The 14,062-nt window shown below is 36.5% G+C and overlaps 1 protein-coding gene across 16 annotated transcripts in view; it reads right to left on the bottom strand.

The window, feature by feature from the left end:
* Positions 1–2,202: 2,202 nt before the first annotated feature.
* The window catches only part of PCM1 (pericentriolar material 1), a 40,363-nt gene continuing 28,503 nt past the window's right edge, over positions 2,203–14,062 (bottom strand). For 15 of the 16 annotated variants that reach the window (XM_063155990.1, XM_063155992.1, XM_063155989.1 and 12 more), the window contains 13 exons: positions 13,732–13,852; positions 13,276–13,413; positions 12,904–13,037; positions 11,771–11,905; positions 11,043–11,240; positions 8,660–8,719; positions 7,325–7,463; positions 6,487–6,632; positions 5,531–5,600; positions 4,347–4,597; positions 4,069–4,161; positions 3,822–3,945; positions 2,203–2,530 (listed from right to left, as the gene is read on the bottom strand). In XM_063155990.1, coding sequence (XP_063012060.1) covers positions 2,505–2,530; positions 3,822–3,945; positions 4,069–4,161; positions 4,347–4,597; positions 5,531–5,600; positions 6,487–6,632; positions 7,325–7,463; positions 8,660–8,719; positions 11,043–11,240; positions 11,771–11,905; positions 12,904–13,037; positions 13,276–13,413; positions 13,732–13,852 — 1,635 coding nt within the window. In that variant the 3' untranslated portion in view covers positions 2,203–2,504. The remainder of the gene's footprint in view (positions 2,531–3,821; positions 3,946–4,068; positions 4,162–4,346; positions 4,598–5,530; positions 5,601–6,486; positions 6,633–7,324; positions 7,464–8,659; positions 8,720–11,042; positions 11,241–11,770; positions 11,906–12,903; positions 13,038–13,275; positions 13,414–13,731; positions 13,853–14,062) is intronic. The other variant, XM_063156001.1, reaches the window with a different exon arrangement.

Here is a 14,062-nt window from a genome sequence, read left to right as displayed (position 1 = left end):
AATGTATCAAGCACAAGACTCTGCTTCTCCCATCTCACTCCCATACTCCCCAGTGTTCTTTTTAAGCAAGAAACAAATTCTGCTTGAAATGAACTACAAAAGTAGGGCTGGCATCAGGCATAAGTGAGAGTTCAACTTCATCAGGAGTTCTACTACTTGAGCAGGCGACAATGAAAGTAGACTAGAAGGGCACAAAGTAAAACACAGGAAGTTCTCTCTGAATGATAGCAAACACTTCACTGTAAGGATGACAAACACCGGTACAGGTTGCCCAGAGAGGTGGTAGTCTCCCAAAAGGAAGATACTCAAAAGCCACCTGGGCAAACAGCTGAGTGGCCCTGCTGGCACAAGATGACCTTGAGAGGTCCCTGCTGACCATTCTGTGATGAAACAGTAGAGAGTAGGTATGACCAAAGAAATACCATTTCAGTGCATTTTTCATGTATCCATACTGTTGGTTCTGACAGGTAATTTTCTGTTCAGTAGCTGGTGTGGGGCTGTTTTGAACCTGTGGGAAGTAAGTGCTGATACCTTAGAGCTGTTTCCCTTATTGCTGAGCAGCACTTGCACAGAGTCCAGACTGCTTATCACCCTGTGCCCACAGCGAGGAGGCTGGGGATGCACAGTTAGGAGGGACAGCACCACGACAGCATGAGCATATAGAGCCCAAAGAAGAAGGGACAGTTGGAGTAATGGCATTTGTCTTCCCAAGTCCTTGTTTTCCTGGAAGTGGCTTAATGCCTGCTTGCCATTTTGCTTTGTTTGCATGTGTAGCTTTTGCTTTACCTATTAATCCTTCTTTCAACTATGAACTTGTTTTCACTCTTCTACTTCTCTCTCTGAGCCCACTGGTTGGGGAGTGAGCAACCAGCTGCCTGGTGCTCAGTTGCTGGCTGGGGTTAAATCCATCATTCCAGCACAAGAATTCAGGAATGGGGGGTGCTTAGGTTCTTTCTTAAGCTTAGAATTTAATGATTCAACGTATAAACTAGCCTTATTTCAAAGCTGCACACAATCTCACTCTACTTTATAGCAAATGTCCTCTTTTAGGTCCGAGTGATTCTTGTGCTTAATTAGTAATTAGAAGTTTGATTGTTTCCGTGTTGCAGCTTTGCCGTTGTCACAACGTATTTCCTTGGTCCTCAAAATGGTTAACTTTTTTCTGCCTACAGCAGTACCACCAGTGTAAAGCCTGCAGAGTAACTAAACTTCATAAAACATTTTGCTAATCTACTTTCATTCTTGCACATGAGAGGCATGTGACCATAATCTGCCAATTCAAAATTTGTTCATAAAACCTAGAAACACTCCAAACAAACTAGAAAAAAAAAAATCACAAAAGTATTACAATCTCATTTTATTTAAACTTCAAGCATATTTAGGCTTCACCATCACTATACTGTCTCCCACAGTATATAACCATATTATCATACTAGCCTCAAAAGCAACACAATCCTGAATTAAAGATAACCAGTGCTTTTTAACTACTTTCATAAAAGCCTTGTGTTTAAGGTAAACAGGATCTTTATAATGTAGCAGGTGTGCTGAATAAGCTTCTTCATTTTATGACTTAAATGTTATTAGCAACTCTGACCTGAAAAACTGAGCAAAGTTTTCCAATCTACTCTTCTGTAATTCTACTTTACCTTGAGACTCTAGGAGGTGCTGACTTCAACAGCATTTTAAAACATTGACTTTGTAAGGAAATTTAGGAAACTACAATTAAAGTCAAACACTTTAGAACAGATTCTCCAGACCGTGAATTGCAGCAATTTTAAGTTAGCTATGAAAAGATATTAACATTTTCAGACAGGTTTAATCCTGTGAACATCAAAAGGATTCAGCAAATGCAGAAAAATACAGCTGGTTTCTGCAGTAAATTATAAACCTGGGGTATTCAACTTCATCTCAGATAAATGTGCTGATAGAAAGGAATTCCACAAGCCATGAACAGGAACTTTTTGTTACAGACAAGCTATACTCTAGGCTATAAAGACAACATGTAGGTATGTACTGTGCCTATACCTTGTATTTTGAGAAGGTGCAAGAAACTTGGAGAATTTCTTGTCCCAGGAAAAGGAGCAGTGTTTCTTGCAAGAGAAGAGCAAACTGCTACAAGCATGCCAACAAGTCAATTAACTTCCGGCAACAAACTCAGCATACCAGTTGGTAAGCCAAAGAAAATTTTTCAAAAGAGAAAACTTACAGACAAGTCCAAACTTTATTTAAAACTACCATTGTGAACAATTTAAAAATTACCAAACAAGTCACAATAAAAATAAAAAATTAAGACAGAAAAAGAACAGTGCAGCAAAACTGAATAGAAGTGGATTCAGTTCCAGCTGTTTAAACTGCCACAGGCAGAAGATCACATACCTATCCTAAGAGGCAGCATGTTAAAAATTTTACATTTTTATACACTTCCAGAATTCTGGGAAATTAGTACTGATCTTTATGCATTTGTATACATAGAGTTTATTAGTGCAGACATCTTCGGGTAATTCTTATGCAATTTGAGCTCCAAAAGTTTCTGTAAAATAAGAATAAAATCATTGTCTAATATCTACAAGGTATCAAACAGCTCATTACCACATTTCAACTGCTATTTCATCCTCACAAGCATTTTGAGCCACAGCTTACTTGAACAGCTACAGCCATCCCCACCATGCAGAGCTTAATGGCTTAGAGTTAGCTACAACTTAGGTGTGGCATGGCTTTCTTGGTCAGACTGCTGCCACAGCAGCCCTGGGCATCAGCAGCCACCAATGGGCACAACAGGCTTGTGCTGCCACTGCCAGAGTTGTGACAAGCACAAGGCTGAACAGGCAGTGACCAAAACAGAAGGAAAGATGCACCTTTTCTCACACTTTGCTCTGGAAAAAAACTTGTGCTACGACTGCATATGCATTAAATGAAAAGCAGGTTCATCAGCTTATACTATCTGAGGAATTGGAAGGAAGCACACTAGCAGAAAACTGCTACTATCAGAATACCCAGTTCATGTCCTTTATGTATGCCAATACCGTACACTCCACTGGAGAATCACAAGTCTAACAATAAAACAGAAGTCTTGAATACTGTAATTCTGTGACAATATTACAGCATAATCCCAATTTACTTCAAAATGTTGAAGTAAAACATCAGTTATTTGTACCGTTAAACACTTAAGTGTAAGCAATTTATCCCATGAGAGTATGTGACTTGATTTCTGACTGAAAAAAGTTTTTAAAAAGCCCACAAAAACCATTTTCTCTCACTTGCATTATCAATGTATCTGCATAAATAATATTTCATGAAAATGAAACATTTTATTGCTGTCATACACACTGGAACTTTTTTCTACCACATGGTATACTTCACATGAAAAAAACTTTATTTCTCTCTGAGGAGAAGTTTTACTCTTCTGAAAAGACTCTTGAATGTTCACAAAAGCACTGAGCAGTCTGTCAGGAACTTATACTGAGTGTTATTAAATCAGATAAGAGCAATTATAATTTACAGTATTATTAAACCCAAGCTTGTGTAACAAGAAACAAAAATACCGCTCCATTTGAATAAGTTTCAAAACCATTATGTTGTGACATCCACTTTAAATATATTAACTTTTATGACTTTATCAGCCATAGAATCTAAAAAAGTATATAGAAGGGAGATGGACAGCAAGATAAAATCCCTCCATATCAATACAACACTTTCAAATGCATGATAAAAAAACCCAGTGTTTTTACTGCACTACTGTAACTGCTTACTTCAATCAGCAATATTTAAATTCTAGCACTCCTGAGTGTTTTACCAATATACAGAATATAGAAAAAAATTACCAGGTTCTTTCAATGTTTGGGCATCTCCGACTAATTCTTGACCTTGAGCTCCACCTCCATCCAGTAATTCATCAGACAAACTCTTGGTTTGGGCCTCTGTTTCCATTTTCTTCATTATATCTGCCTTTGTAACAGAAAAAGCAAATCTGAAAATTCTGGATAATTCTTGCTGCTGTCTGGGTAACACAGACATTTACAGTTACACATGCACTTCTAAACAACAATTGCACAAATACTAGCAAAATACCTCTGAATACACAGCAAGTTTGAGGGGCAAGTCTTCAACTTTCACAAAGTCATCTTCATCAGATTTTTGACTTACATTTCCAGAACCAGGTTCCTGTTAATAAAAATTGTGGTATTTAGGAAGTGCTACTTTGTTTTCTTTTCACTCCAAAACTACTGAAGTATACTAAAATCAAATTTGCAGATGGGAACAAAACAAGACTGCAAACCAGAAATAACACTGAAATAAAAAAAAGCTTATAATTTCTCTTGGATGGATCTTAACTGAAATATACACACATATTCGTTCACTAGCACAGGTGACTCTGTATCAGGGCTGCCAGCCATGGAGCTTTCAGAACTTGCACCAGATTTGTTTTCTGCACATGTGGTATCTGGTGTTTGAGTTTCATTCACTGCCAAAGATGAGCTTGATCCTTCAGTTTTCACAGTGGCTGCTACAAAGGACTCTGGGGTATTGGCTGTTAAAGCTGGTGTATTCTCCATGGCACTGAGGTAATGATGCACAGCTGCAGCCATATCTTGTTCACCTAAAACCACAGAATTACATTTCAACTAGGGACAGACAGTAAAATATTCTGAATGTACAAAAATTACTATTCTTTTAAAAATTATAATCCAAAGCTACAAATGAGCAATGAAAGTGTATTATAGTCTCTTAGACAACCCAAAGCTGATTGAAGTTAAACATCAGTTATTTGTACCCTTACACACTTAAGTATAAGCAATTTATCCCATGAGAGTATGTGACTTGATTTCTGACTGAAAAAAGTTTTTTAAAACCCACAATAAACAATTTCCAGAAATAAGTGACCTACTACAAAATATTCATTCTAGGTATGAGGAGATATAACACAGAACAGTAAATACCTTAATATTTTGCCACTCTAATATTGATTTTTAGCCTACAAAAAAAGGCCAAGAATAAAACTAATGTTTGCAACAGAAAAGCACAGGGAAGGTGGTAATAACAGTTACACTAGAAATAATATTCATACAGCCCAGTAATGTTCCCTTCTTTTGATGGAAAGCATTTCTTTGCTCTTAATCAGTTACAACATTACTCATAGAAAAAAAAATTTAAAATAGACATTTCAATAACTAGTAAAACAGTAGTAGCAGAAAAAACAAGTACAAGACAAATCTGAACATCAAAACATTTTAACACATTAATTCTGATACAATTGTGTGCCAAGAGCTGCAACAAGCAGCTAAAATTCTTGCTCATGTCAAGCATCAAAAACCACATCTACCTAAGTAAGATTGTTCCATGTTTCCTCTTTAAAAGGTTTACTGTGTCAATATCAACACAGGTACATCCAGGCAACTGATACAGTTCCATGAAACAGACAGTCCAGTAAATTCTGTCATCTTTCTCTTAGTTACATGCATCACAGAATTGTCCAAGACAATTCTCACCCTATGCAAATTCATATGAAAGTATTACTGCATACAGGGCTTACCTTTAGCAGGCTCTTGTTCTGATGATGAAATTTCACTACTTTTTGGCCTACTCAACTCTTGGTTAGAAGTCTATTGGGGAAGGTAAAAATGAGTTAGAACAAAATTTTACTGATTAGCTTCATAGCTTATTGGCTAATTTACTAACTAGAAACACACTGTTCACTTGCTCCATGAATTTGTCTTTTCACTAGTTTGAAATAAAGACAGCAAGTCCTACTTGCCAGCTGGTCAGTAACAGTTTACAAAACTACTAACACTGATAGGCATGTTTTATCTGAACATTTTCTTTTCACTGCAGCAGTTCCCAGGAAAACTCTGGTTCCACTTAAAGGATATACTGTTTTAAAGTAAAATGTTCCAGTCACATCCTTGCCTAATGTTGAGCAAACCAAAGTTTCAATAGATTCTCAGTCTTATTTAATATATAAAGAACTGACAATTCTCCAAAACAAGGTCACACATATTAAAATTTTAAGAAAACTAAGAGTGAAATGACAATCATACCCAATAACATTTCACCATTGTTCCAGAAATAATTATCACAAAAGGGATGAAACACAAACAAAAGACATGCTAGAATACAAGAGTGAATTACCCCCAATTAGAACTTGATCTCGGCAAACACGAAGAAAGAACTACTTAAAGGTTTAAAATGATGGTTTTTTGAAAGTTAAACTTCCCGCTTGTCGCTTACCAGCTTTTCCTCTCTCATAGCAGATGTAAACACTAGTTTAGCCTCTGTCCATCCATCTACTTTAGCATCAGCTGTAATAAACTCAAGTGAGGAATGCATTTTGCACGTAGCACCTACTGGCATCATACAATTTATTGTATTATTCTTTTACTTTCAATAGTATGAAAAAAGTGCAAGAAGAAAAATGAGGCACACAGATATATGTACTGAAAAGGTGTGCACTGGCACATGTTTGTTCTGCTTTTACAATTTTGTCTGTACCTGCTCATTTTCAGTTGTTTCACTGCTGGCTTGTAGTGATGTTTGCACATCAACAGGTCCTTCCTCAAAGTCTATTTCTTCATCTTCATTCTCATCTTCTCCACTGCCATAGTTAGTCAGAGCCTGGGTTTCTGCTTTTGACAAACCTAAAGGCAAATCAACGTAAAACCACCTTTGAATTGCCAAATCCTGTTGGGGAATTTAATGCAATGATATCCCTTACTTCAAAACATTCTTTAAGATTAAGATACAGTAACAACTCAACTTGCAAAGATCTCTATGTTTCACATCAGCTATATTATGAACTAACACCCACGTCAGTGTGAAATGTCAAAGTTATAAACAAGTTGGTGCAAAGAATGTAAATGGTAAAGGAATCCAAGCCAGAAGTAGTTGATGTAAGACAAAAATCAGGACAACAAATAAATAAACAAACAAATGCAAGCTTTACAGTAAAGTAAAAGCACATTTTAAAAAGCCACATTGTTTAAATTAAAAACTGCATAAAATTTGCACAGCTTTCACATCATTCAGGTTAAAGTCTGAGAAACTTGGAGTTCAACTAAGACAGGATATATAACCTAATGAATCCTCTTCTAATATATTTTTACAAATTTACTGATTATGAAAAAAATTACTTCCTCTAATTGGAATATTTAACCCTTGACATAACACTAGGAAATACAGTACTGCAAAACTTTCACTGACAAAGGACTGACTATAAAATCTGTGAGAGAATGTGTTACATAGCACTACTTCATGCAAATCCTGTTGTAAAATTAGCTGGTCAAAACTACAGTGGAAGCACTGAGTAATCAACTATATAAAAGTTCCTTACTTATTGCCACTGGAGCACTTTCACTTTCCTCATCTTCCTCTTGATCAGATGCATCAGATCTAGTATTTCCAGGCACTCTGTTACCAGCACCCGCTTCTGAGTCCGGCACTTGTTTAGCAGTTTCAGTCTCATCCTTGTCCTAGGAAAACATGCAATACTGTACAATTTCATGTTTATGTAAAGACTACACTAAGGTTTCTGCATAAAGGAGCTGTTTCTCAGAAGTTAAAAAGTATCTACTAAAAATCTAAGCAGTTTAAATAGTCCTTACAGCCCTGAAATGAATACAGCAGAATAATACTCATTAACAGAACATCAGAACATGGCCCTGTTCAGACACAGCTTTCGAGGACCTTGTAACTATTGAGTATGTCATCATCTGCCAAGGTAGACACTGATCAGCATGCTAGGTTTAAAAACCCTTTCAATTAGATTTGTCATTATCAAGAAGAGAAACACACCTGCCTTATTACCTTGCAGCAACTTCCCTGCTCCTCCTCAATGAGGAATAAAAATATTCCTAACTGCAGCTTCTCATTTCTTTAGCAATATCTCCTCAGCTGAATGATTTGCTAAATATGCTAAATGAGAAAAATCTGCATTCCTGTATGAACCTCAAAGAAAAGCTCTGAGTTTGGCTCCAAATCTTGAAAGGACTTTTCTACACTTCAGCAACTGTAACAAGTGATGTACTACTAACTACCTGCTTTAACTTCCAAAGCAGTGTGGCAGAAGCTCTAAGCCCTAGAAGAAAGCACTGGCTCCACTCCCACACATGCCTACTCCTGTACCTATATTCATTTAGGATAGCAATCAACATTCTGCTTGGTATATATACTTGTACCATTCCCTTCACTGGAGAAAGCTGAACATTCCAGCTGACCATTTGAAACTTCATACACAACACATCTCCCCAGTGATATCAGTGATTTTCAAAAGAAACATGAAAAGAAAAGGGACAAAATCTGAGCACTAACATTTCATACTCAGAGCACAGTAAGGCTGGGACTCTGAGAACTTAAATACCACATGTCCCAATTCAGAACATCTACCTTCTCCTGAAAATTGAAAGTAAATTAACTTATTCCATACCATTAACAAAGAAAATGTTAACTGCTATAAATAGTTAAGCTGTCCTTAGAAATGCCAATTATAATTTACTTTGTACCTTTGATAAAATAAATGACTGAAAATAACAGAAAGAGATTAATAAATTTCTAAAGAATGGAAAATGGGCTGCTTACAGATACTTGATTCCTATGACAGACAACAGTAAGACTAAGTGACCTATGAAATTATCTGAGGAATAAAGACAGTTGAAAGGCATACACATACTTTGTCCTCATCGACATCTTCAACAGAAGAACAAACATCCACCTGGAGACCTTTTTTTGCCTAGAAGAAACACAAACTGTCTTCAATTCTAAACTGAAATAACTTGGAAATACTGAATCAAACTATGACTTCATGAAAGCCAGGCTGAAATGCTAATCTCACTAAGAATTGCTATCTTAAAACATCAGGAAGCCACAGGGACTTTTGTACACACAGAAGTCTTCAAAATTTCAGAGTTGCAAGCATTAAAAAAAATGTGCTAACCCTTCTTATGTAAACAATTATGTTTATATTGGGCTAATCCTACAGTCTGTGGTTGAATCATATCTAGCACATAGAATTAGATACATCATGGCAGGGGGGTTTGAAACTAGATGATCTTTAAGGTCCTTTCCAACTCAAACCACTTCATGATTCTAACTCTGATCAAGACAAAGAGCTGTGTGTTCAGCAGTTACTTTGCTGGACTCAAGAGAGTCAGAAACTCGAGCAAGACCAAATATGTCTGCATCAGGATTCCAGAGTTGAGGGCTATAAAGACCACACAGAGATAATTGCACAGGGCTGTACAAAGTAACCAGGGCCTATGACTTCTGGCTCATCTCTGGCTTTGTTCAATCTGAGCCTCCGCCACAGCAATGAGGCAAGCATTTACTTTAACCCTAATTTTGTCTTCCAGGAGAGAAGAAATACTGAATCTAAGCTAGCTCCATGCTTTCTGATAGCAGGTACAAACTAACTCTTTATGTAACAAAGATACATAAAGAGTTGGTTTATACCTGCTATGAGATTGAGCTTATACCTGCTCTGAGTTGCCAATGGACAACTTCCGATAAAACAGGAAGTCATGTCTAAATCTTTCTGGATTCAGTGTTCCTTTGGCCTCTTTACAAGGCACTCCACAATACCAGCCATACTATTGAAATATCTGAATTTATTATCTTGAAGTACAGCTGGCGGTACACCTAAAAATACTTGCAGGACTTCATAACAGGTTCAAAAAAAATATCTTTTGCTGGCATTTAAAAATTAATTAAGGGTATGTTTTGGTATTTGTGTTTCTAGAAGAAAGCTGAAATGACACTGAAATCATAAATACATTAACATGATCCGGTTTATTGTTTGCTTTGTAAACAGATCATGCAACTTAAAAAACGCAGATATGCTCCCAATAAAAGCAATACTAAACTTAATAATGTAAATGGTGTGAAACCTAGCCAAAGCTTGCTTTTTAGAGCAAGAATATGTCCTACAGTCTCAAATATTTCTGAAAATATTATATATATTTTACATACCAAATCCAGAAACTAATTCTTTCTGCATATGCCAACAAACCAACTACATGACAACTTCAGAGGATTTACTCTTATTTTTTTAAAGATGATGCAAGGAAACCAGCAGGCAAAGTAAAGAGATAATGAACTGGGACCTCCAATATGTCAAAATACTTAGCTGGGTGTAGTAGGGCCATGCAAAACCAATACACTGGGATAAACTTCTTCACAGTGGATAGCATGAGGCTGTGTTCTCAATTTGTGTTCAACACAGGGTCGACAGCGCAGGGATATTTTCATTACTCCCAAACAGCATTCCACAGAGTCAGGACCTTCTCTGCTCCTTACCCCACCCCAAAAGCAAGAGGTCAGAGTGCACAGCACTTGGAAGAGGACACAGCCAAGGAAGAAGACGCTCACTAACCCAAGGGATGTCCCACACCACACAGCATCATGCTCAGCATATAAAGCTGGGTGAAGAGTGAGGGAGAGGGGGAGATCCCAAGTGATGGTGCTTGACTTCCACGTCACCATTACATGTGATGGAGACCTGCTCTCCTCGGGGTGCCTGAACACCTGCCTGCCTAGAGGAAGTGGTGAATGAATTCCTTGTTGTGCTCTGCTTGCATGTGCAGCTTTTGCTTTACAAATTCAAGTGTCTTTATCTCAGCCCACGAGGGTTCTCTGTTTTACCCTTCTGCTTGTCTCCCCATCCCTCAGACGGGACTGAGTGGCTGTGAGAGGCTCAGCTGCCTACTGGGGTTAAACTACTCAATGGCCCCAGGTGTTAAAACTATTTTAATATTTATTAATTCCTTCATATGTTCATATAAAACCATTAAGACATTTCCTCTGAATTACAAACAAAATCTATACAATTAGACATCTGTAACACAGGATTTGCCCTTGCTGAGGAAAACCAGTTCACACTCCTACACAAGCAATACTGTGATTACACAGCAACTTGTAAAGTAAATAAATAAACATATATATAATAATGCATTTATGGCAAATAATGCAAAAAATAAGGCAATCAAACTAGTTTAGAAAGTAGACATACTTAGCAATCTCACAAATGCTAGATTTTTCGAAAATAAAATAAAACAAACCTCTTTAGCATAAGACTGCATTACTTCTGTGGTTTCTATTTTTCGTTTACATCTCTGCTTCACAGAAATACTGTTGTTGTCCAAGTCTTGCATGAGTTTAAAAAAGGCTAATTCATTGAATAACACTTCAGAGATCTCCACAAGAAGATCCTCCCCACAATCTTTTAATTTTCTACCAGCAAATTTTGCCAGTGAATCCTGTGAAGAGAAATAATTCTTCAGTTTCTGAAATAGGCTTTCAAGCTTTTAAGACTAAGCAGTTTTCATATTTCTAATAAATTGAAATTAGCTATGTATATATAAACTCATATTTTTTAAAAAAGTTTTAGTGCTCTAAATAGATTTTACATGGAATCTCTAGTCACATAACAAAGAACTTAATAAGCTCATGATTTAAATTCCATGCTTGTAGAAAAAAAAAAGAAGAATGAAAAAGTGCAAACTACAGATTTTCAGGAATTTACACAAGATGTCCATGAAAAGCATCACCAGAGCTCTCTTTGAAGACAGCAACAGGCTAGAGATACATCTCTCACTACCTGGCTCTGACAGAAAAGATGTTCCATGTGCATAAATAATTTGTTTAGGAACAAAGGTAATATCTCATCACTGTATCTAGGGTGAGGGAGAATAGCAGCTGTGCTATTCAAGGTGTAAAATACAACTTCAGAGAAGTCAGCTCATTAGCCAACTTGAGTGCTGTAAAACAGAACTGAAAAACTACTAACCTGAAGTATACTGCCAAGCTGCTTATGAAAGAACTTCACAAACTCTTTACTTTCATCATTTTGTTGCGTAAGAGTCAAGACCATACGTCTTACTGATGTCAGTAGCTGAGAAGAGCATACTTCATCCATGTGTTCCTACACAAGTACAACAGAATGAGCTTTGTTACCACTTCAAAAGAAAAACTAGCCATCAACTCAAGTACAGAAATTAATCTATAAAAAACCCACTTGTCCACTAAAGAAAAGCACACCACTAAAAAGTCCCAATCAATCTCACAAACACCATACTTCATAAATGACTGCTTGGTCACAACACACAGAGATTTATCTAAGGAGCTTCATATATTGTGGCTGTGTACACAAGTGTACTGAAGTGCATATTAAGACATCTACTCTTATATGCAGCCTTAAAATTGCAAAAAAAGAACAAGTCTTCAGGCACTCTGACTCTGGCATGCCAACAATATAGTTTTTAAACTTAGTATCACCAAATACCTCATCAGACAAACCTAAGCTCATACACTGTGCATTCTATCAAAGAGAACAGGGAGATGCCTTAACTAACTCCATCTTCTCTGCTCTCCAACCTTGCAAAGAACTGTGACTAGCTCTCCTTCTTTAAAGAAGAACATTTCTTCTTTGTAGTCACAGTAGTTAAAAAGTTCTCAACAACTTTAAAGATATTTGTAAACAGGAGAAAATAATGTTAAAAAATCAACTACTCAGAGATATTCTTCAATCCTATTACTGTACATGTAGCAGTTTTAATTAGTGATCTCAGTTCTGTCTGCTAAAAGGCACCAAATATTTCAGAAGTACATTCTCAAACATTTTTATATTTAATTTTTTCAGCTCTAGAGCAAGCAACCTCTATTCTATGTGATGTCAAGTTCACCTGCCCCATAAAATCTAGAAACTTCACCATTCATTTCTCCTATTAATAACTACACAGAATCTTTCTGTGGAAAATCTGATTCTTACTTCATCTTCAGCAGAGTCTGCAACTGAACACATATTTATTGGCAGCTGTTTCTAAGAGGCAAGTTTTAGATTTTAGATAATGCTCTTCTGTGCAATTATACAAGTGCTTTTCTTACTCTTCTAATTCATGCCATATTATAAAGAGCCCTTACCTTCAGAAAAGGAATGACCTCTTTCATAATTGCTTTTATCTGCCGGTCAAGCTGCTGAGTATCTATGCGAGGACATGGAACTGCAGAAACATCACCTGACTGTGGCACAGACTGACTTTCACCGGTTCCTGGACCTTGTTTTAACAAAAAGAAGAAAAAAAAGGCAGTACATTTAATACATTGAACATTACTATTAAAGAAATATTACTTTCAAAAATTTATTTTAAAAAAGAAATCTTATTTCCTTAAGTATGCAAATATCCTTTCAAACTTTGCTAAGTTCTCAAAATAAATAAAGAGGAAAGCAATTTAGCTTGATAGTTACTATAATTATTTTCTAAAACTAAGCAAAATATACATATATATGCATACCTTCTAATTTTGCAGCAGAAGCACCCTGAAAACTACTAGAGCAGCCCTCAGAGTCAAGGGTACTTTCAGCTTCAACTTTCATACGCTCATATTCCCTCATCCAAGACAAAGCTTTATCTAAGTGAATCACTGTGTTGCCTATATTTAGAATAAAAACACTTTTTAATCTAAATAAAAAGTTTTCAATTGATAGACAAATAAACAATTATTAAATTGACTTTAAGGCCCCAAATTTTGAAATCCACATATAACTAGTTGTAATATTTTATTACACACTTTGATGAACTCTGTGTTTCACAATTAGCTCATTTAATTATGTTTTTTCTTACAAAACATGTAATTACACACTAAAAATCAAATAACAGTGTACTAAAGTGCAGACAATTGCAGGCACTTAGGGAGGGAGGGAGGGAGGGAGGGAGTAACACTTAAAACACTAAGTCACATCATTCTCACCAAGGTCATCAGTGGCAAAGGGTTCAAAATTTGAAGAAGTAGACATAGTACTGCCATTGTCTGCATCAGGTTGTTCACAATCTTGACATACTTCTGTAGAAAAGTTCTTGCCAAAAGTTTCCTAAAAAATACCAGACAACTGAATACAAAGAAGGAACACACCATATTCTCACAGATGTGTGAACAAGCCTGCAGCTCTTTTCAGTGACTTGTTGTGGCATCAGGGTTTGTCATAAGACTGCCTGACTGGAGAACAACCTTACTTTAAGGTGATAAATCCATCAGGTTAATCTACCATGCTTACTTCAAATACTTCAAGTGCAAAACATGT

The sequence above is a fragment of the Melospiza melodia genome, chromosome 5 (genome assembly GCF_035770615.1).
Source record: "Melospiza melodia melodia isolate bMelMel2 chromosome 5, bMelMel2.pri, whole genome shotgun sequence".
NCBI lineage: Eukaryota > Metazoa > Chordata > Aves > Passeriformes > Passerellidae > Melospiza > Melospiza melodia.
This window is presented reverse-complemented; position numbering and strand designations above follow the sequence as displayed.